Source organism: Rana temporaria, chromosome 13, assembly GCF_905171775.1.
Source record: "Rana temporaria chromosome 13, aRanTem1.1, whole genome shotgun sequence".
Taxonomy (NCBI): domain Eukaryota; kingdom Metazoa; phylum Chordata; class Amphibia; order Anura; family Ranidae; genus Rana; species Rana temporaria.
Genome location: NC_053501.1, coordinates 116,443,073 through 116,467,848, shown reverse-complemented (window position 1 = coordinate 116,467,848; position 24,776 = coordinate 116,443,073). Strand labels below are relative to the sequence as shown.

At 43.7% G+C, this 24,776-nt stretch overlaps 1 protein-coding gene across 5 annotated transcripts in view; it reads left to right on the top strand.

Annotated features, from left to right (window-relative positions):
- The window catches only part of LOC120920264 (NACHT, LRR and PYD domains-containing protein 3-like), a 68,870-nt gene that overhangs the window by 21,490 nt on the left and 22,604 nt on the right, over window positions 1-24,776 (top strand). For all 5 annotated transcript variants that reach the window (XM_040332242.1, XM_040332243.1, XM_040332241.1 and 2 more), the window contains exons 5-8: window positions 630-794; window positions 5,014-5,178; window positions 12,914-13,078; window positions 13,623-13,787. In XM_040332242.1, the coding sequence (XP_040188176.1) occupies window positions 630-794; window positions 5,014-5,178; window positions 12,914-13,078; window positions 13,623-13,787 (660 nt within the window). The remainder of the gene's footprint in view (window positions 1-629; window positions 795-5,013; window positions 5,179-12,913; window positions 13,079-13,622; window positions 13,788-24,776) is intronic.

The window sequence follows — 24,776 nt, the reverse complement described above, 5'->3', positions numbered from 1 at the left end:
AGACACAGTGAGTAACACTACCTGTGATTAGAGTTGCCATTAAAAGTCCCAGCTACAGTTCTCAGATCAGCAGATTACCTTGATCAAGAGCACCTAAATTGGCTGATCAGAACTCCCCCCAGCACTGCGATTGATCCCACCACACACCATCATCCCATTCCCCCCACCAATGAGTAAGAAAAGAAAAAAAATAGAAAATATATGGCAGGGAGAGGAAAAGAGGTGGAGGAACAAAGGGAAAGGGGGAGAAAGAATAAGAAATATGGCAAGAAAGAGGGATGGGGGGGGGGGGGGGGAAAAAAAAATTGAATAAAGAGAAATAAAATGGAAAGAAAGGAGAACAGAGTGGTACATCCTAAAATGTACCATAAGGGGTTTAAATACTGTAGAAGGGACTCGGGGGGATGGAGATTTCCGTGGGTTAGGGCTGCAAATTACTTGTCTTGCATTGGGTGCTGACAAACCACGCTACAAAAATTGTACTGTTGGGGGTCCCCACAACTTGGGAAATTTTATCAAGGGGTCACGGCACTATCAAGGGTGAGAACCACTGATGTAGAGAATAGTTCCATTCATTCCTGGGGGAGAAATTCATTTTCTTCTGGTAACATTCTTCTCTTCTTCTACAGATTGTATGATAATCAGCTGAAAGACAGTTCCTCCCCCCACCTGGCATCTGGAATAAGAAATAACCAGACACTGAGGATACTGAACCTGGGTGGGAACAATCTGGAGGGTCCTCATTTCAGGGATCTGATGGAAGCTCTGACAACAAGCCAGATAGAGAAATTACAGTGAGTATAACACAACCTTGCCGCTGAGACAATAATATTCTGGGACAGTTTTATATCTAACACCCAGTGACTGAATTGTGGACAAGTGCACCACCACCACACAGATATCCTGCTTACCAAATAGCAAGCCAAGCTCATGGCTGAGAAAACCAGTCCTCAGCGTGCTAACTCCCATATTGCTGCTACCACCCCACGGAACATACGGAGTCTATGGTCATTCACCCGGGAGTCTTACCAACACTTGTACAGCAGCTGTGATATTTCTGCAAAGTAAAGGCCCTGGCTGGGTTTAGCCATTCGCATGCTTTGGCTCACTATTTGGTAAGCAGGATATATGTGCGGTGGTGGTGCACTTGTCCACGATTCAGTCACTGGGTGTTTTTGTCCTTGCATTTTGATGTATTTGTTTTTTTATTCTAAGTTCAACCATATGTGTTAACATCTAAGTTAGATGATAACACGCTATGGTCTTCCTTTTTTGTTTTTGGATCAAACAATATACAATCCTACAGAGCCCATGATGTCCAGGAGTCTATCATTTAGTTTTGTTGGGTTCATCATCACCCATCTGTGACCGCTGAGGTCACCTACAAGGATAAAGGCCTGGGCTGGGTTTAAGCCATCTGCTTACCATCTGGTAAGCAGGTTCTCTATATGGTGATGGTTCACCTGCTTATGATCCAATCACTGGGTGTTGCATCAATAAGTTAAACATCTGTACAAGACTGTGTTTAGCAAAATCATTGGACATTCAATTAGCGCAATTTTTCTTTTCTATTGTTTTTATGTTCTATCCCACATTTAATTGCTGCTGTCAGGACTGGTCCATCCATTTATTTGATATTTAATCTGATGCCCCGTACACACGTCGGGTTTCCCGTCGGAAAAACTGCGATGAGAGCTTTTCGTCAGGAATCCCGAACGTGTGTATGCTCCATCTGACTTTTTGAGTGGCTTCCATGACTCCACGGACTAGTAAAGAATTTATCTTAGCTACGGTGTAATCTCTTCTCAAAACAAACAGACCTTCTCACTTACACTCTTAGGCCCCGTACACACGGTCGGACCAAACCGATGAGACTGGCCCGTCGGACCGTTTTCATCGGTTCACCTCTGAAGTGGCCGTACGGCCTGATATGTGTACACACCATCAGTCCAAAATCCGATCAGGTCAGAACGCGGTGACGTCAAACACACCACGTGCTGAATAAAACGAAGTTCAATGCTTCCAAGCATGCGTCGACTTGATTCTGAGCATGTGCGGGTTTTGAACCGATGCTTTTCTGTACTAACCATCGGTTTGGTCCGATGGGGCAGCGGTCAATCGGTTCGGTTTTGAAGCATGTTTAGAAATTTTGGACCGAAGGAAACCAGACCGATGGCCTATACACACGGTCGGTTTGGTCCGATGAAAATTAACTTCGGTTCATTCTCATCGGACCAAGCCGACCGTGTGTACGGGGCCTTAAGCATGCACAGACAAAAAGTCATATTATGCACAGCTTGATAAATCACCAAGACTTATGTTAAATTTAGGATGAATCCATTTTATACATCTATCATAATAAAACTATTGTACAAACTTAGCTTTAGCTTTATAAAGACAGACAAAACTGCATGTCTTTTTTAATATTTGGAATATACCGTAATTATTTCATACTGCAGTTAAAAATAATATAACTCCAAATTGCTTTGCCATATATATTTAAATGGTTTTAGTTATGTGTATGCAAAAACAATTCAATTACCAAAAAGGTAAAACTAAAAGATTTATACTTTACCAGGTTCTGTCTGTCTGAGAAGCTTCCCTTGAGGTGATGAGTCCCATAAGACTCTTTCTAACCCCCTACATGTTTGCGTTTAAAGATCTCCTCTTTCAGCCCGAGAGAGATCCCTTTAGCTCTCCTTTCTCCAGAGCTCGCTCTTTCTTCCTTCAGCTCGCATTCCCCCCGAGAGAGATGCTCTGAGCTTTGTGTAACACCTTTTTAACATACCCAAGATGTGTGTGTGTGTGTCACAGCTATGTAATTGATGATGTCATATAATGCTATGTTTTTTAGGTTACCAGGACAACCAAGTAGACACCATCTTGAATAATTAAGTATTTTTACCACCAGAGGGCAGTAGCGTATTAGAAATAATTTCTAATATTTCCATTTGAGTCAAAGACAATTTACGATACCCTGTGATTTAAGCTTCATAAAACATTAGTTGTCAAAAACTGTCAAAACATGTGTCAAGTTATTCAGACACTGTGGCTCTTTCTTCAAATGTATGTATTGGGAAAATAAACCTCACGTAATTAGCTAAGGGTTGTAAAGCAGGCCATACACGGTCGAATTTCAAAAAATGTTCTTTTCAAAATCAGAAAGTTCATTTTTTTGTGATCTGATGCCACCATTCATTTTCGAAGTTCGGCCGACCAAGCCTTCATGTTGCTATATAATTTTCGTGGCCGGGAATATTCTTTTCTCTCCATGAATTTTCTTTTCTTGCACATGTACAGAGCACATTGGGCTCCACAATCCTTAAATGGAAGACGTTTGGGATGACCAGAACCCTTCCTAGAGCTGGCCGTCCGGCCAAACTGAGCTATCGGGGAGAAGAGCCTTGGTGAGAGAGGTAAAGAAGAACCCAAAGATTACTGTGGCTGAGCTCCAGAGATGCAGTCGGGAGATGGGAGAAAGTTGTAGAAAGTCAACCATCACTGCAGCCCTCCACCAGTCTGGGCTTTATGGCAGAGTGGCCTGACAGAAGCCTCTCCTCAGTGCAAGACGCATGAAAGCCCGCATGGAGTTTGCTAAAAAAAAAACTGCAGGACTCCAAGATGGTGAGAAATAAGATTCTCTGGTCTGATGAGACCAAGATAGAACTTTTTGGCCTAATTCTAAGCGCTGTGTGGAGAAAACCAGGCACTGCTCATCACCTGTCCAATACAGTCCCAACAGTAAAGCATGGTGGTGGCAGCATCATGCTGTGGGGGTGTTTTTCAGCTGCAGGGACAGGGCAACTGATTGCAATTGAGGAAAAGATGAATGTGGCCAAGTACAGGGATATCCTGGACGAAAACCTTCTCCAGAGTGGACCTCAGACTGGGCTGAAGGTTTACTTCCAACAAGACAATGACCCTAAGCACACAGCTAAAATAATGGAGTGGCTTCACAACAACTCCAGTGACTGTTCTTGAATGGCCCAGCCAGTGCCCTGACTTAAACCTTTGCAGTGTGAAAGGGGTCTTACTGCACAAGTCACTGTATGGCGATTGGAGGTGAAAGTAGTGGTGAATGGGTTGTAGGAAATCCACTTTTTCACATGTATGAACTCTCTTGATGTTTGTACTTTTTATAAGATGACTTTGTTGCTCTTCATGCTTATGTATTTGTTGCAAATTATATGTTATATAGATAGAAGTAGCTGTGAATAGGTTGCAGGAGATCTGCCCTTCCTTACATGTATGAAAGTGTATTTTTGTAGTGAATGTAATTGTTCTATCTGATCACTATTGGTGGAGTTATCACATCTAGTATAATATAGAAGACTGCAGCACTAGTATAGAACATTCACACAATATAAATGTGAAAATATAACAATAAAAGTGAGACTCCTCTTCACAAACCACCCTATAAGTGTATATATAACAATGGTATGGAGAATATTTCACTGATAACTAATGAAGAGAATTTATAATCATCATATATAAAATTAGTGCAGCAATATTCTTACAAATTTTCAAAAAAGGTCCAAATAAAGAACGGTAATAATAAAATCTTCTCCACACCATAAGATCAAATCCTCCACCATGATGTTTAAAGGGAATCCCAAAGTACAATGGTGTCACTTTTAGTCAATGAAGTTTCCACAACATGAGTGAGACTTCTGTGACCATCAAAGTGAATCCCCACAACTGAATCCAAGACTTAGCAGAAGGTAGGAGGTGAAAGCCTATTGGTCAGTGTGAGTGTGTATGGTCCAATCCCCATACAGGAATAATGAATGGATCACACCACCTCATCCACTTCTCATGTCACATTTAGTAATTGGGATCCACAAAAAGAGAAAACCTCCAATAGTGTAGAAGATCGATCATGTTTTATAAAGTGATCTCATATAAATGATTCCAATAAATAGAAATTAGTTCCATTCATGTAGAGAATAGTTCCATTCATTCCTGGGGGAGAAATTCATTTTATTCTTGTAACATTCTTCTCTTCTTCTACAGATTGAACAATGATCACCTGACAGACAGTTCCTGCCCCCACCTGGCATCTGGAATAAGAAATAACCAGACACTGAGCAGGCTGGGCCTGTCTGAGAACAATCTGGAGGGTCCTCATTTCAGGGATCTGATGGAAGCTCTGACAACAAGCCGGATAGAAGAATTGGTGTGAGTATAACAGGACTGACTGAGACAATAATATTCTGGGACAGTTTTATATGTAAACCACATAAATAATATAGAAATATGAGAATGAGGAGGCGCATGCGTGGCAGCTCCCAAGATGGCCACTGGCACTTACAGAGCGCTCCCCCAGTCCTCTCACCGGGTTATTAGAGCAGGTGAACCCCTGAAACCCGTGGATGTCAGTACTGCAAGCCAGGAGAGATCTGTCACGCCAGATGTCAACGGCTCCTGGCCCCTTCAGCTATGTTAAGATGGCAGCGGCTCCATGAGGCTCTCTCACTACAGAAGTCACAGAGGACTCCATCGCGGACCAGGACTTGATCCCTCCACCACCCCCAAGTACAGACTATCCTCCTCTGCCCCTGGCCACATCGCCTGCTTTCACTGAATCTTTGCTGGGTAGGATGGGCTGTGGCATCCCCACTACCCCAATGATGGATCCTCACACAGGCCTGCTTCTGACTGTTAGTGAAGCAAATGACGCTACTCCCACCCCCACTAACTTCCCCTCTATGATGGCAGCTTTTGCACAGATGCTCTCTAAAAGCTTAGCATTGAATGCAGCACAGATCACCTCATCCATCCATGCTGACCTACAGCAAATAGTGATGAGGATGGACACAATAGAGTAAAAAGTTGTGGTGCGGATTAACCAGAACTCTGCCAGGCTGCAAGATGTACAGGATCAACTGATAACAGATTTTGCAAAGATCGATGACCTCGAGAACAGATTGAGACGCTATAACGTTAGGATTAAGGGGCTCCCAGAATCTGAGAGAGGTGCAAGCAGCCGTGAAATCACTCATAAAAGGCCTTATTCCAGATATTGCTGAGCACCGCCTTGAGCTGGATAGAGCTCACAGAGCCCTCCAACCTCCATGCACAGATGGTCTCCCCTGAGACATCATTGTGAAACCTTACTATTATTCAGTTAAGGAGGAGGTGAGAAGGAAGTCCAGGATCTCTGACAACCTCACTTTGCATGGACACAAAATTCAGATTTTCACCGACCTTTCCCCATATACAGTTCAGAAAAAACGCCCATGTTAGCACTGACTCATCTCTTGCATTGACTCAGTGGATGTTTAACCTTCCTTCATTGCAGGCTTGGGGCATTTGACTTGGACATGGGGATAGGGTGGGAATTACTAGCCCCTTCTCTCCTCTGGGAGCCTACACAGTTGGCAATCGGCCTGTTATAGGCATCCTCTAATGTTTGTCATTCATCCCTCGTTGGGGACTTAAGTTCATATCACATGATGGCTGATAGAGTGGTATTGAGGCTGTAACGTTTCTTGTTCGTGTTTTTCTCTAACCTATTCCTCTGCATAGCCAGTATAGTCAACAACTCAGGCTGGACAGAGGAATACTCATACATTGCTCAGGGATTTCTTCCAAGTTCTGAGCTACTGATATTAGATCACACCCCGAACAGTGTCTGCTTGCCCCCTGATTCTCCAGCCCTTTGGGCGGGGACTATGGGGCACCAGCAGGGTCTGGGAAGGGCACTCAGTGACGTAGTTTGAATAAGTTATTTTTCACATCGGGGCGCTCTGTTTTATAGACATCATAGGCTCCTTGAACGCCTTAAGTTAAGTTTGTTGTATGGTGGTGGGACCGTGGTGGACCCAGTGCATCTCAATAGGAACCGGAAGCATTGTTGGTGCTCCTAGGTTCCAACCCAGTTTCCCTGCAGTAAGGGCATTCCAGACCTCTAAGGTTTAGGGGTAGGAGATGGCTAGTCCATCCCGCCCCAGGTGTGGGAGGGGGTCTGGGGCCCCACCGGGTTCAGAGTTGTTGGTATTTCTTTACGACTGTAAGAATTTTGTATCAGGTTTATAATAATGTTACCCCCTTCTCTTTCTTCTTCTCCTTTTTCACCCATTTTCTTTTTCTCCTTGCCAACGTTCATTGGAGTGCTCACAGGTTTCATGGCTGTCTCTGGCCTCCCGTCCCAGGTCAGCACTACTTCTGCTCTCCGGGCTTCCTTGTGTGTACCTCTCCCACAGAAAAGGTAAGCTACAGATCTCTCGCATAGGTATGGATCAGAGGAGATGAAACTAATGCACATCATTCCACACCCTCCCTCAAAATTATCTCTCATAACACTCAGGGCCTTAACTCCCCCATCAAACGCAGGAAACTCTTCCAGCTCTACCACACCATGCATGCAGACATTCTCTTGCTACAAGAGACCCACTTCCCGTCCACATTCAAACCCACATTCCTTCATCAGCGTTACCCTCATTTTTTTAGCATCAGCGGACAACAAAACAAAAGGGGTGGCCATCTGTTTTGCTAAACACATTAATCTCTCTCAACTGGAGACTATAGTTGACCCCCAGGGACGCTACGTTCTGGTATCTGGCCACATTGATGGGGAGCTATACACTTTTGTTTCTTACTATACCCCCAAAAAGGGGCAGAGACTCTTTTTTGACTCCTTGCTACACAAACTGCAAGCACATCTTAAGGGGACGGTATTTAATCGGCAGAGACTCTAACACCACCTTCAACTTCTCTCTTGACAAATCTGTTCAGGGGGAATATCAAAACCCAAGCGCCCTTCCAAACAGAGTGCTAAAATAGCTAAACTGCTTAATTCCGCAGGATTGATTGACATTTGGAGAGAGAGGTCAACCCGCAAACGAGGACTATACCCACTTTTCAGCCCCTCACAACTCCTATGCCAGGATAGACCACATTTTCTCTCGCTTCTCAACGATCCCTCTAATCAGATGGTCCGAGATTGTAGATTCCCCCCTTTCAGACCACTCCATGGTTACTCTGATCACGCAAAGATCCTCAGGGTCTAAAGTTCCCCCTCGCTGGAGTTTGCAGGAGTCCCTTTTGAGCGATCCGATACAATGCTCCTTACTAGAGGAAGCCATTAAAGAATATTTTCTTATTAATGCGACAAGTGAGGTATCTCCATCTACCATCTGGGCAGCGCATAAGTCGGTCATTAGGGGGAAACTCATACAGATGTTGTCAAAACTTAGGGCAGAACACAGGGCAGACACACTAAAGCTTACGACGGACTTTCGCTCATTAGCTAAAGCACACAAGCGCCACCCCACTCCCAAATCTCTAGCAAGCCTTGAAAAAGCCCGGGCTCTCCTTAACTTGACTCTGATGACAGCTGCTGAACAGCACCTCAGGTCTACTCCCAAAAGAGGCAGGATTGGTTTAAGACTGGCTGTGAAGCTGAGTCCTAAACAATACTCTCTAGCATTCCCAAAAATTAGGGTGGCATTGGGGGATCCATGTCAGTCAGCATGTGAAATAGCGCATATTTCCCGTACATAGAACTGTCCCTGCACAAAGTGTCATTTCTGAAAGAAAAAAAGGCATTTAAAACCGGCTTTGCGGTTCTAATGAATTGTCGGCTCTGGCAATTACAGAGATGATTCATTCATAAAGAAAAAAAAATGTATGGGGTTCCCCCAAATTAAATTACCAGGCCCTTCAGGTCTGGAATGGATATTAAGGGGAACCCCGCCGTTAAAAAAAAAAAAAAAAAGAAGACGTAGGGTTCCCCGCAAATATCCATACCAGGCCCTTCAGGTCTGGTGTGGGTTTTAAGGGGAACTCCACCCCAAATTAAAAAAAAAATGGCATGGAGTCCCCCTAAAAAAACACACCAGACCCTTATCCGAGCACGTTAACCTGGCCGGCCGCAGAAAAGAGGGGGGGACAGAGTGCGGCCCCCCCTCTCCTGAATTGCACCAGGCCACATGCCCTCAACATGGGGAGGATGTCCCCATGTTGATGGGGACAAGGGCCTCATCCCCACAACCCTTGCCCGGTGGTTGTGGGGGTCTGCGGGCGGGGGGCTTATCAGAATCTGGAAGATCCCTTTAACAAAGGGGACCCCCAGATCCTGCCCCCCCTATGTGAATTGGTAATGGGGTTCACTGTACCCCTACCATTTCACGAAGGAAGTGTAAAGAGTTTAAAAAAAACACACTGACACCGTAGAAAAAATCCTTTATTAATAAAATAAAAAAAATCCAGCGATGTGAATCCACTCTCGGCCCGGCCCGCTCCAACGTTGTCTTCTATCCTGCGATGGATGATCTCTCCAGCGTCGGATGATCAGCGAACACGGCGAACAACGAACAATTCTTTATGAATGAATCATCTCTGTAATTGCCAGAGCAGACAATTCATTAGAGCCGCAAAGCCATTTTAAATGCCTTTTTTTCTTTCAGAAATGACACTTTGTGCAGGGACAGTTCTATGTACGGGAAACATGCGCTATTTCACATGCTAACTTTACACCCCCCCTAGGTACGAAATTTAAAGTAATATTACACTTTTATTGTTTCACTTTTAGCATTATTAAATTCACTGCTCCTGAAAAAACGGCCGTTTTTAAAACTTTTTTTTTGCATTGATACATGTTTCCTGGGAAAGGACCCATGTCCCAAAACACTTTTTAGGACAATAAATTGCATATTAGCCTTTAAAATTAACACTTTAGATTTCTCCCATAGACTTTAAAAGGGTGTTCCGCGGCTTTTCGAATTTGCCGCGAACACCCCTAATTGTTCGTTGTTCGCCGAACAGGCAATGTTGCATTGATACAGGAAACATGTATCAATGCAAAAAAAAAGTTTTAAAAACTCGAAGCTCATCCCTAATCTCAGTAATACCCAAACCGGGCAAGGACACAAGCAAGGTAGGTAACTATCGTCCTATCTCGCTTATTAATAACGATAATAAAATCATGACCAAAATCCTTGCAAATAGAGTGGCAAGTTTCATCTCGTCATACATCCACGATGATCAGGTGGGCTTCATCCCTGGGAGACACTGCGCCCAGACCAGATTAGAAGGACCATTAACGTTATTACACTTCTCAAATCTCAGTGGGATGGGGGACCCCCTCAAAAGTTTTTTTTACTCTCGATAGACCTCCACAAGGCCTTTGATTCAGTAGATTGGGTATACCTGTCTGATATCCTGGGGAGATGGGGCTTTGGCCCGAATTTCCAAAACCTAATCAAATCGCTTTATTCCAACCCCACTACGCAGGAACACCTGATAGGCGGATACTCTGACTCCTTCTCCATAGGCAGGGGAACCAGACAGGGATGCCCACTCTCCCCCTCCTCTTTGCGATGGCCATCAAAACATTGGCCATAGCACTGAGATCGAATCCTGACATTAAGGGGGTGACTTGTGGGACCAAACTTCCACCCCTATGGTACATAAGATATTACGAGTTTTTAGTGAGGTTTCTGGCTTGCGGGTTAATATGAACAAATCAATAGCATTAAACATAACTGTCCCTCCGGATCTGCTTAAACAACTTTCAAGTAACGGCAATTCCATACCTAGGAATCAAACCAAACGCCAGACATCAATAACCTTTTTCAAGCAAACTACCACCCTATGTTACATAAATCCATAAATCCACCGTCTTTTGTACTTATTTCGCTCTCTCACAATCCTGATTAGGAAACAATTCCTCGGTAAATTCCAGTCGGATAAAGTTTGCGTTGTTTGGGGTAATAAAGTATATAGATGCCCCACAGGAATCCTTTCCGCCTGAAATCACAGGGCAGCCTGGGTCTTCCAAATCTATGAGGGTACTATCAGGCAGCACAAGTTACGCAAATTTCAATGGTTTTCTCTAGGGGCCCGAAACCTGATTGGCTCTCAATGAAAAGACAAGCTATCCCCTTGAATACCAATGATTACCTTCTTTGGTGCGACCCCAAACATAGGCCAGCTATAATGTCCCCCACTCTCCCTCACTCCATTGCCCTTTGCTCCAAGTTTTATGTACAACGCACCTTGATATCCTCCCTGAAGCCACTAGCACATTTATTTCATAATGCTGAATTCTCACAGGGGCTGAACATTGAGGTGTTTCGATGGTGGACAGATGGGGCCGCTGCCGGATTGGTCACTTCCTCTCTCCCGCGGGTCCACTTTCCTTATCACACTGCAGGAAGAAACTAGAAATGCTCGATTGGGAACTATTTCGATTCTGCCAAATCTCTCATTTCCTACACTCCATCTGGACCAACAAAACAGTACCCCCCACAATAACCCACTATGAACATTTGTGCTCAAACACAGCGGATCAGAGGGGAGGTATTTCATTGATATGTACAGCTCTAGCGACTAATTTAGATAAGCCAACCAATGCTTGGGCCTGGGAGGACACGTGCAGCACGTGGACCACCGCGGACTGGTTCCACTCATCAAATCGAGCTTACAAAAGGTATTCTCAACATTTCCCTCATTAAAGCAAGTCTAAAAGTATTGATTAGGTGGTATTTTTGTTCCTTCCAGGCTGGCAAGGATCAATCCAGGGACCTCGCCACTATGTTTTAGGGGATGTGAGCTGGAGGGCTCTATGCTCCACATATGGTGGTCCTGTCCTCGCATTAGATCCTTCTGGTAGAAAGTCTTCTGTACCATTAGCTTCTTGACAAAGGTGACGGTGACTCCTAACCCCAGCATAGCACTACTAAATCATTTTATCCCTGACCTAACTAAACACTCCCAGGCACTTTTTTTTTTTCATTTTATTAGGAGCCAAAATAACAATAGCCAAGGCCTGGAATAAAACCACGGTTTCCTTCCAAGGGTTCAGGAGAAAAGTCTCTTGGATAATGGTTCAAGAACAAATAGTAGCACAGTTGACTGACCAAATTGAGAGATTTAATGCCAGGTGGGAACTTTGGGCTACGTCCTGCAATATATCTCTCCTTTCTGGAGTTCCGCCTGGAATCTCGAACACTCCTATCCCTTCTTGAACATATCTCCTCACATCTCTTTTCTCCTCTCCCACATTTTTCCTCTTTCCTTTCAGGGACACCCTGGTCCCATTTTCCCTTCACGTTAGGCAAGACCTATCGCCTCCCCTGAAGGGGGTTTAGTAGTAGTTGTAAGATAGACTGTCTGGGTTTGGTCTCCTGTTATATTGCACAGTTGATAGTATGCCTCCCTAGCGCCGATCATGGTTCTGGTGGGCTCCGTTTGAGCCTTTACCGGGGGGCCAATGGCCAGCGTGGGTTAGGGGTGGGATGCAGGCTCCTGGGGGGCACAGCGCATATCCACTGGTTCCCAATGGCATGAGTGGAGCCCCTCGAGTAGACCGGCAGACACCCACAGGGAGATTTGTATGTTTCAATTTGTTAATATTCTCGTTTTAGTGAGACAGGTTTGGGGGCCAACCCCGCTTGGAGAGATAGAGGGTCCTTGAGATTTTACCTGCCTGTAGGGTACCCAGACAGTCCTGACCTTACCTCTTGAGTTAGCTAATTACTATTCTATGTTCTGAAGTTTCCCATATGCATTTATTGTTATACCTGCATTGCTTCTGATACTGGGAATTTTGGCTACTTACACTGTTATGCACTATTACCTCTGTTATATACGTAATCTTTTTCTTCCAATAAAAATATTTAAACTTAAAATTTAATAAAATGATCTAAACGAAAAAATATTCCATCTTTAGGCTCCATGCACAATGGGCTTAAAAAAACTGAAAGCTCCAATCAGAAACGCGATGACACACGCAGAGCATGAAATGCATAGAAGAGAGGCTTGACACACAAACTGACAGGAGCCGTTCACTTCTGCCGGGTAGTTGGAACGCATCCTGCTAGTCATGCAGTCATGTAGAGAATAGTTCCATTCATTCCTGGGGGAGAAATTCATTTTCTTCTGGTAACATTCTTCTCTTCTTCTACAGATTGTCCTATTGTCACCTGACAGACAGTTCCTGCCCCCACCTGGCATCTGGAATAAGAAATAACCAGACACTGAGGAGACTAAACCTGTCTACTAACAATCTGGGGGGTCCTCATTTCAGGGATCTGATGGAAGCTCTGACAACAAGCCGGATAGAGGAATTAGCGTGAGTGTAACAGGACTGACTGAGACAATAATATTCTGATACAGTTTTATATCTAAACCACATAAATAATATAGAAATATGAGAATGTCATCAAATTCCATCTTTAGGCTCCATGCACACTGGGCTTAAAAAAGTCTGTTCTCTCAAGAGTAAAAAATTCTCATATAGAGCATTTTTTGTACAAAGTTTAGACGAGTTTAGGAGTTTTACTTTTTTTCTGCCTCCAAGCTTTAATCAGAAACACGAACCAGAAGGGTTTTTTTCTGCCTATAATTGTTAAACTCAAAATATGCCTCTTAACGTCCCAATGTGTATGGACATATAGAACATGGAGCTGCTAATACAGGCAGAACACAAAACTCCTGTAGAAGCAACATTTTTTAAGCTAGTGTGCATGGAGCCTAAATATCTAATCCTGGACTGTTACACTTTATTACCAAAAGTATTGGGACACCTGCCTTTACACACATGTAGAGAATAGTTCCATTCATTCCTGGGGGAGAAATTCATTTTCTTCTGGTAACATTCTTCTCTTCATCTACAGATTGTCCCGTAATCACCTGACAGACAGTTCCTGCCCCCACCTGGCATCTGTAATAAGAAATAACCGGATACTGAGGACACTCAACCTAGGTGGGAACAATCTGGAGGGTCCTCATTTCAGGGATCTGATGGAAGCTCTGACAACAAGCCGGATAGAGGAATTAGTGTGAGTATAACAGGACTGACTGAGACAATAATATTCTGGGACAGTTTTTTTATATCTAAACCACATAAATAATATAGAAATATGAGAATGTCATCAAATTCCATATTTAGGCTCCATACACACTGGGCTTAAAAAAAATTAATTTCCCTTGGCAGAAAAAAAAACTTTCATATAGAGAGTTTATTATACAAAGTTTAGGAGAGTTTTGCATTTTTTCTGCCAGAAAGCTCCAATCAGAAATGCGAATCCGAAGAGGGTTTTTTTCCTGCCTCTTAGGCCTCATGTACACAGGGCGTTTAAAAACCTCTTCTGAACACTGGAAGCTGACAGCTGATAAAGTGACAGTGAAAAACATCCATTTAACAGCTTTTACATAATGAGTTTAACAGCAGTTGAGGTTAGAAACTTTTTTAACCACTTAAGACCCGGACCAAAATGCAGGTAAAGGACCAGGCCCCTTTTTTGCGATTCGGCACGGCGTCACTTAAACTGACAATTGCGCGGTCATGCGACGTGGCTCCCAAACAAAATTGGCGTCCTTTTTTTCCCCACAAATAGAGCTTTCTTTTGGTGGTATTTGATCACCTCTGCTGTTTTTATTTTTTGTGCTATAAACAAAAATAAAAACGACAATTTAAAAAAAAAATGCAATAATTTTTTACTTGTTGCTATAATAGATATCCCCCAAAAATATATAAAAAAAACTTGTTTTCCTCAGTTTAGGCCGATACATATTCTAACTATTTTTCGTAAAAAACAAAATCGCAATAAGCGTTTATCGATTGGTTTGCGCAAAATTTATAGCGTTTACAAAAAAGGGGATAGTTTTATTGCATTTTTATTATTTTTTATTTTTTTTTTACTACTAATGGCGGCGATCAGTGATTTTTTTCGTGACTGCGACATTATGGCGGACACATGGGACAATTTTGATAGATTTTTGGGACCATTGTCATTTTCACAGCAATGACCGCGACCCCCGGCTGGGCTTTTAACAATCACGTACAGGTACACGATTGTGCCCAGCCGTGCCATTCTGCCGACGTATATCGGCGTTAGGCGGTCTTTAAGTGGTTAAAGAGAACCTCAGGAGACCCTCCCAAAATGTCCACAATGCAGGAAATACATGTAAATTATTAACTATTTCAGCCATTCTGTGAGAGAAGAGAGCAGTGTGCTTTAACTGAAAATGAACAAAACGCAGCGCTAATGAAATGATAGTGCACACACCACTATACAAAGCAAGGGGGATATGTGTCCGGTAAGTGATGTAGATATGTGCAAACAAAAAGTACAAGTAAATATATATAAATAATGTAAAAAAAAGAAATCGCACGATTCAAAAAATTGCATCACATTAAGGTACATAAGTGCATAGACATGCATAATAAATAATAGTGTTAAACAGTCCAATCCTTAAAAATGACACACAAGTCCATATAAAAAGTATTTTAAAGTGCTTCAGTGTGGATAAAAAATGAATAAAAAATCCCACAGTGCTTTAGTGCATGTAATCAATAGCAGAAATCCAAGGGTGATGTATAATACAGTTCATACAGCAACACACGGTCCAGTGAGTGATCCAAAAGTCATGCCAAAGTGTAGTCACACAGGTGCTCCCCTATGGTAATGGACGCTCACCTTGGAGCGTGCGACCTTGCAACTAAGCTTGGTTTGTGAACGCTTATGAACCACACCTGGGTTCTAATGGATAATCCTGGGTTCCTGGTTCATTGGCAGGCAGCTCCAGATCATATAAGAAAAAAGCCGGATGGTGCAATTAACGTTTTAACAATATTTATTTAGATAAAAAGAGACATCCCTTTTCGGGGTACTCGCATACTGCAGGTGCGACAGTGCACCACTCTATAACAGGCTTGTAGCGAGATGTACAGATTGGCATATGGTAAACAGTCCTCTCAGCCTAACACAGGGATCAGCAAGTATTCTCACTTGGTGTACTGTGTCCTCTGCACAGTGTGCACCTAAAGCTACGTGAATACAATTGCTGTTGTTGTCATATTAATACCACAGGCAGTGGCTGACCAGAAAGTATTCTCACTGCGCCCACCAAGAGTAACTGTGAGGGCTTTCAGTGTTGTGGCACCAGTGCCTAAGGACCAATTTTTCTGCCCCTGTTCAACAGGGGCATGTGATTACAATTATTGATCTAATATTTCACAGCAGGGCCCATTCCTGTGCCCACCAAGAGTAACTGTGAGGACTTACAATGTTTGTGGCACCAGCACCAACAAAGGCCCAATTGTTCTACCACTGTTCAACAATGGCATGCAATTACAATTCTTGATACAATAGTTCACACAGCAGGGCGTTCCAGCGCCCACCAAGACTAACTGTGAGGGCTTACAGTGTTGTGGCAACACCAACACCTAGGGCCCAAATTTATGCAGAGTATATACGGCAGGCCCCTACTTTCAAACATCCAACTTACAAACGACTCCTACTTGCAAACGGAAGGAGACAACAGGAAGTGAGAGGAAATCTACCCCTAGGAAGGGAGAGTCTCTTCTGTAAGAAGTGTCTCCTGTCCACTGATGCTTTATCACCAATCCTTGTTTCACTAAAAAACACAACATTTTCAAAAATCATTTGTCATTGGGACAGAAAGTGAGGTGAAATCTTCTGAACAGATGCGCACAGACAGCAAAACAAATGTTACAGGGGTGATAACCCTTCTCTGTTTTCAGAAAAGCTTAAAAATAGATTTTATGGCTGGAGTTACACTTTAAAAAAAGTACCAGTTCAAAATTACAAACAGATTCTACTTAAGAACAAACCCACAGTATCTGTCTTGTTTGCACCGCCTGTATACTGCTGTTCAAAGTATATAGGGCCAAAGGGGCTGGTAATGACCTGGGGGGGAGGGGGGGGGGACCCATACTATTTTTCTCAATGATTTTCATCCATATTGCAGGGACCAGACATTACATTAAAGCGGATGTTCCGCCCAAAAAAAATATTAAAAGCCAGCAGCTACAAATACTGCAGCTGCTGACTTTTAATATTAGGACACTTACCTGTCCTGGAGTCCAGCGGCGTCCGCAGCAGAGGACGAGCGATCGCTCGTCACCCTGCTGCTCCCCCCTCCATCCACGCTGAGGGAACCAGGAAGTGAAGCGCTCCGGCTTCACTGCCCGGTTCCCTATGGCGCATGCGCGAGTCGCGCTGCGCCCGCCGATTGGCTCCCGCTGTGTGCTGGGAGCCGAGTGTTTCCAGCACACAACGGGGGGGTGACGGGATGTGACGCAATGCCCGTCTTTTGCCCGTGAATGCCGGGCCGGAAGTGGGTGCAAATACCTGTCTTTAGACAGGTATCTGCACCCCCCTGAAAGGTGTCAAATGTGACACCGGAGGGGGGAGGGTGCCGATCAGCGCGACTTCACTTTAGGGTGGAGAACCGCTTTAAATCCGCAAGCAGTTTTAAATTACTTTTTTCTTATAGTAATATAATTTTGTGCAGGCACAGTTCTAAACACAGGAAACACACACCACTTCACAGGCATACTATAGACACCCAGCATGTACGATATTTAAATGAATTTTTCAATTTTTTTTCACTTTAAGCATCATTAAAATCCCTGTCCCCCAATCTCTCTCTCACAGTCCCATTCTCTCTCTCCCAGTCTCTGTCACTCTCTCCCTCTTCCTCTCTCCCCCTCTATCTCTTTCCCAGTCTCTCTCTCTCTCCCAGTCTCTCTCTCTCTCCCAGTCTCTCTCTCTCTCCCAGTCTCTCTCTCTCTCCCAGTCTCTCTCTCTCTCTCTCTCCCACTCTCCCAGTCTCTCTCTCTCTCTCTCTCTCTCTCCCAGTCTCTCTTTCGTAGTTGGCCCCGCCCTTTGCAGCTATACCAGCTTCAACTCTTCTGGGAAGGCCGTCCACAAGGTTTAGGAGGGTGTCTATGGGAATGTTTGACCATCCTTCCAGAAGAGCATTTGTGAGGTCAGGCACCGATGTTGGATGAGAAGGCCTGGCTTAAAGTCTCCACTCTAATTCATCCCAAAGGTGTTCCATCGGGTTGAGGTCAGGACTCTGTGCAAGCTAGTCAAGTTCCTCCACCCCAAAATTGCTCATCCATGTCTTTATAAAGCTTGCTTTGTGCACTGGTGTTTAGTCATGTTGAGAACAGGAAGGGCCGTTCCCACAAAGTTGGGAGCATGAAATTGTCCAAAATGTCTTGGTATGCTGACGCCTTAAGAGTTCCCTTCACTGGAACTAAGGGGCCAAGCCCAACCCCTGAAAAACAACCCCCACACCATAATCCCCCCTCCCCCAAACACATAATCAAAAGTACCGTAACAGTCGTACAATCATACTAGCATTTGTACATGAATTCTAGCATAGAAAATGTAACACTTAGTATAGCTGGATTCAGTAGTGGAGTTTTTTCTTTTTCTAATTTTTTTTCTTTTTTCCCCCTTTTCTTCCCCTTTCCAATCAACTTTATTGTAACAGAGTGCATACATGTCATTTCATACATCTAAAGTGTCAATCATAATATGAGGGTGTAAAGCAGGGGTCCTCAAACTTTTTAAACAGGGGGCCGGTTCACTGTCCCTCAGACCGTTAGAGGGCCGGACTATAAAAAAACTATGAACAATTTATTTTGAAGTGAAAAAAACAAAATGGGAACAAATACAATATTTAAAATGAATGACAAGTAAAGTTAAACCAACAAACTTAACAGTATTTCAATGGGAACTATGGGCCTTCTTTTGGCTAATGAGATGGTCAATGTCCGGTTCCATATTTGTCACTGCTAGTCGTAACAAGTGATGCAAGTGTGCGTCAGTTAGTCTAGATCTGGTTGGAGATTTCAAATGTTTCATTCTGGAAAAAGTCTGTTCACAGACATAAGTGCTGCCAAAGATAGTTGCCATTTTAAGTGCATGGTTCCTGAGATTAGGATATGTCTCAGAGGGGAGAGATGCATAGAAATTAGGAAGGCTGCTTGACTTGAATGCGTCTTTCAGAGAGTCACAAGTCTGCAGTTCAGCCAATTCCATTTGGTAAATTGTAGCCACATTTTCAATGTCAATAGAAAATGGGTTACGGAAAAGCTGTATGTCCTGTTCATGGAGATGAAGATCTTTAAATCTACATTGGAACTCCTTTTGCAACTTTTCCAGTGAATCCACACATGTTTTGTTTGGGAATGCAACCATTGGTTTTTCCGCTAACAGGTTTTGAGTTGTGGGGAGATGGCAGAAGTTTTCCTCCTTCACTTGTTTGATGAGGAGGCCTAATTTAACTTCAAATGCTTTCACATGTGATTGCATATCACATATGAGCTTCCCCTTTCCTTGAAGTTGCACATTGAAACTGTTGAGTAGCTCCGTTACATCTGTCAGAAAGGCAAGGTGCCATTTCCATTCTGCATCATTGAGCTCTGGTACTTCTTTGTTTTTTGAAAGCAGAAAAGCTGTAATCTGTGGAAGTAAGTCATAGAAACGTTTCAAAACTCTCCCTCGACTCAGCCAACGGACTTCTGTGTGGTACAGAACATCTCCATAGGCAACATTTAGCTCAGACAGAAATTCCTGAAATTGTCTGTGGTTTAGTGCATGAGCTCTAATGAAGTTAACACAAGATACCACAATTTTCATAACAGAGTCCCACTTCAGTGATTTACTACACAGCGCTTGTTGGTGGATGAGGCAGTGTATGGCTATTGGATGAGAATGGTTGCGTTTGTCCATCTCTTGATTAATGCGAGCAATTACTCCTTTCTTAGACCCCACCATGCTAGGAGCACCATCAGTTGTCACACTGGCTAGTTTAGCCCAGTCCAGCTCCAAACCATTCACAGTTTGGTAAACCTTTTCAAAGATATCCTCTCCTGTAGTTGTTCCTTTGATGCTTTGCAGTGCAGCAAGCTCTTCTGTGACTTCGAAATAGTCATTCGTCCCACGAATAAAAATTAGAAGTTGTGCAGAATCACGAACATCATTGCTTTCGTCGAGTGCCAATGAAAAATAGGAAAGATTTTTTGCAGAGTTTTGCAAATGCAGATGCAAATTGTCTCCCATTTCTTCAATCCTTCGTGTAATTGTAGGTCCTGAAAGACTCACTGTACTAAATAAATCGGCCTTCTCTGGACACATCTCTTTGGCAACAGAAAGAAGGCATTCTTTAACAAATTCTCCCTCCACGAATGGTCTGCCAGTGCACGCTATTAGCTTGGCAACTTGAAAACTTGCTCGCATGGATGAAATATTTAGCTGCTTCTGCTTCACAAAAGTATTTTGCTGAGTTGTCAATGTATTTTTCAGTTTTAATATTTTATCTTTTCTCACGTCTCCGACCAAACAATCATATTTATCTTTATGTTGAGTTTGATAGTGTCGACGCAAATTGTATTCTTTGAACACAGACACTGCATTCTGGCATATCAGACACACAGCTCTTTCCTTGTACTGCATGAAAAAGTAATCAGAAGTCCACTGTTCTTTGAATATCCTACACTCCGAGTCAACTTTTCTTTTTCTCGACATCATTCTTTCCTAGGGATTCCAAATTGCTATTAGTAAAATACACATTATATATATATATATATATATATATATATATATATATATATATATATACACATATACATACATACACATATACACACACACACACACACCGCTACAAAACAAATATACCAGCACTAACTTTCTTTGACCATCAATGCTTGCTAGCGCAGCCCAATCAGTGCCCGCCTCACCATCATTGAAAGCTCCCCCCCACTGTCATTTCAAGCCATCATTTCAAGCCCTCCCCCCTCACCATTACAAGCCACTCATGATCATTGCAACCCTCCCCCTTCATCATTATAAGCCCCCCCTCACAATCATTAATTGCAAACCGATCATGATCATTGCAAGCCCCACCACCTCACCATCATCACCCCCTCATTGCAAGCCCCCCTTGCCATCATCATTGTAAGCCCCTCATTGCAACCCCCCCCACAATCATTAATTGCAAGCCGATCAAGAACAATGCAAGCCCCCCAATCATCATTACATCATCATCATCATCATCATCATCATCATCATCATCAAAAAATCATCATCATTACAAAATCATCAGCTCCATCATCATCATCATCATCATCATCATCATCATCATCATCATCATCATCATCATCATCATCATCATTACAAAATCATCAGCTCCACCATCATCATCATCATTACAAAATCATCAGCTCCACCATCATCATCATTACAAAATCATCAGCTCCGCCATCATCATTACAAAATCATCAGCTCCACCATCATCATCATCATTACAAAATCATCAGCTCCACCATCATCATCATCATTACAAAATCATCAGCTCCACCATCATCATCATTACAAAATCATCAGCTCCGCCATCATCATTACAAAATCATCAGCTCCGCCATCATCATCATTACAAAATCATCAGCTCCGCCATCATCATCATTACAAAATCATCAGCTCCGCCATCATCATCATTACAAAATCATCAGCTCCGCCATCATCATTACAAAATCATCAGCTCCGCCATCATCATTACAAAATCATCAGCTCCACCATCATCATTATTACAAAATCATCAGCTCCGCCATCATCATCATCATTACAAAATCATCAGCTCCACTATCATCATCATCATTACAAAATCATCAGCTCCGCCATCATCATTACAAAATCATCAGCTCCGCCATCATCATTACAAAATCATCAGCTCCACCATCATCATTATTACAAAATCATCAGCTCCACCATCATCATCATTACAAAATCATCAGCTCCACCATCATCATCATTACAAAATCATCAGCTCCGCCATCATCATCATTACAAAATCATTAGCGCCGCCATCATCATCATTACAAAATCATCAGCTCCGCCATCATCATCATTACAAAATCATCAGCTCCGCCATCATCATCATTACAAAATCATCAGCTCCGCCATCATCATCATTACAAAATCATCAGCTCCGCCATCATCATCATTACAAAATCATTAGCGCCGCCATCATCATCATTACAAAATCATCAGCTCCGCCATCATCATCATTAAAAAATCACGCGGGCCGTAGTTTGAGGACCCCTGGTTTAAACCCCCCCCCCCCCCACCATCATTATCGTAAGCCAGGCCCCCCCCCCTTCATCATCATTAAAAAAATCATCCGCTCCCCTCACCATCGTAAGCCAGGCCCCCACCATCATCATCATCATCATCATCATTAAAAACCCATCAGCTCCCCTCACCATCGCAAGCCAGCCCCCACCATCATCATTAAAAAAATCATCCGCTCCCCTCACCATCGTAAGCCAGGCCCCCACCATCATCATCATCATCATTAAAAACCCATCAGCTCCCCTCACCATCGCAAGCCAGCCCCCCCACCCCCATCATTATTAAAATAATCTTTGGCTCCCCTCACAATCGCAAGCCAGCCACCCCCCACCATCATCATCATTGTTATTAAAATAATCTTTAGCTCCCCTCACAATATAGCCACCCCCCCCCCATCATCATTAAAAATAAACTTTAGCTCCCCTCACAATCGCAAGTCACCCCCCCTCCCCCCATCATCATCATTAAAAATAAACTTTAGCTCCCCTCACAATCGCAAGTCACCCCCCCCCCCCCCCCATCATCATCATTAAAAATAAACTTTAGCTCCCCTCACAATCGCAAGTCACCCCCCCTCCCCCCATCATCATCATTATCATCATTAAAAATAAACTTTAGCTCCCCTCACAATCGCAAGTCACCCCCCCTCCCCCCATCATCATCATTATCATCATTAAAAATAAACTTTAGCTCCCCTCACAATCGCAAGTCACCCCCCCTCCCCCCATCATCATCATTAAAAATAAACTTTAGCTCCCCTCACAATCGCAAGTCACCCCCCCTCCCCCCATCATCATCATTATCATCATTAAAAAAAAACTTTAGCTCCCCTCACAATCGCAAGTCACCCCCCCTCCCCCCCAATCATCATCATCATTATCATTAAAAATAAACTTTAGCTCCCCTCACAATCGCAAGTCACCCCCCCCCCCCCCCATCATCATCATTAAAAATAAACTTTAGCTCCCCTCACAATCGCAAGTCACCCCCCCTCCCCCCATCATCATCATTATCATCATTAAAAAAAAACTTTAGCTCCCCTCACAATCGCAAGTCACCCCCCCCCCCCCCCCAATCATCATCATCATTATCATTAAAAATAAACTTTAGCTCCCCTCACAATCGCAAGTCACCCCCCCTCCCCCCATCATCATCATTATCATCATTAAAAAAAAAACTTTAGCTCCCCTCACAATCGCAAGTCACCCCCCCTCCCCCCCAATCATCATCATCATTATCATTAAAAATAAACTTTAGCTCCCCTCACAATCGCAAGTCACTACCCCCCCCCCATCATCATCATCATTATTAAAAATAAGCCAGCCCCCCCCCCCATTGTAAGCACCTCACAGCCTCCTTACTGTTTTGTGCTGTGTCAGTCTGGCTGTCACGATGCTCCCCCACTGTTCCGGCGCGCTGTGTTAAATGTCCCGCCCTCCTCCTCCTAGACTAGCTTGTGTGACAGACAGCACGCTGGCTCTATCACACGAGCTAGTCTTCTAGGAGGAGGAGGGCGGGACATTTAACACAGCGCGCCGGAACTGTTAACGCTGTGTTTCACGGAGATCTCCGTGACACAGCGGGATTGCTGTGTAACCGGCCGGCATTGCCTGTCAGGGACGGGCGGGCCGGTTTAAAGTCCCCCGCGGGCCGCATGTGGCCCGCGGGCCGTAGTTTGAGGACCCCTGGTGTAAAGCATTCAGAATACCAACAGTTCAAAACCGGTGTCATGATCAACAAACAAACAAATATTTGTGTAATGAACAGAAGAAACAAAAAGAGCAGTATCTGGTGCTGACCATGCAGGTCCTCCAGACCTGCAACAGTGCGCCCAGCCGGGTGTAGGCCACCCATCTGGCAACATAGACCCGTGGCGCCTTACGTACAATTATCAGAGTCCTGCAGCCAATGGTCCCAAATGTTATCATATTTGGTCGGCATTCCCTGTTAAAGGAGTTGTAAAGGAAAACATTTTTTGGCCTAAAATTAATGTCTGCAAGGTAGACAGACAGAATAGTGTAATGATTCTGTTAAAAACTAGTAAATACCTATCAAATTCCTTCATCTATATTACCTCCGGCATTCTAGTTTCTGTTCTCTCATTCACTTCCTGGTTTGCATCATTCGTTCATGTAAGAACTACATTTCCCAGTATGAATTGCGGCACGCCCAGTAATTCACACCTCCTTGAGGTCTCTAACACTTAGAGAGCGTCCTGCCGCACAGATGTAGTTCCCAGGAGGGGGTGAGCACGTCACTGACCATCGCAGTAAAGCCTCCCTTCACAGTGGTCAGTAAAAGCAGACTAGCAGGAAGTGAACAGAACAGAGTAGAAATAGAGCAACTTCAGAGCAAAAACGAACAATGAGGAAGTGAAAAGAGGAATGTCTGCAGGTAAAGGATGCTTATTATGAAAACATTTTTTTTCTTTTACAACCCCTTTAATGTACATAATCTTTTTGTATGGGAGATTATTATTGACCTCCACCTTCCACTCCACAAGCCTAGGGGGTACGGGTCGCATTCAGTTCCGAGCAATAACCTTCCGCACCGAGAACAAGGTCTCATGCAGAAATGTCTTCGTATATTTGTCTATAGTATCCGGAAGCACCCCAAGTAGGCACCGTTTCGGGTCCAGCGTGAACGGAGAGCCCATGTGATCGTGCAGAAATGTTACAGCTTGTGCCCACAGACCCTGCACTTTGGGACATGACCAGATTAAATGAAAGAACGTACCCACCTCCCTCCCACACATCTGACAGAGTGTAGATTGGGTGCTTCTATATCTGGCAACCCGGAGGGGGGTGAGATATGCCTGATGGACAATATAGATTTGAGTCAATCTGTCGGAGAGCTTGGGTGAGACAGCCTTGC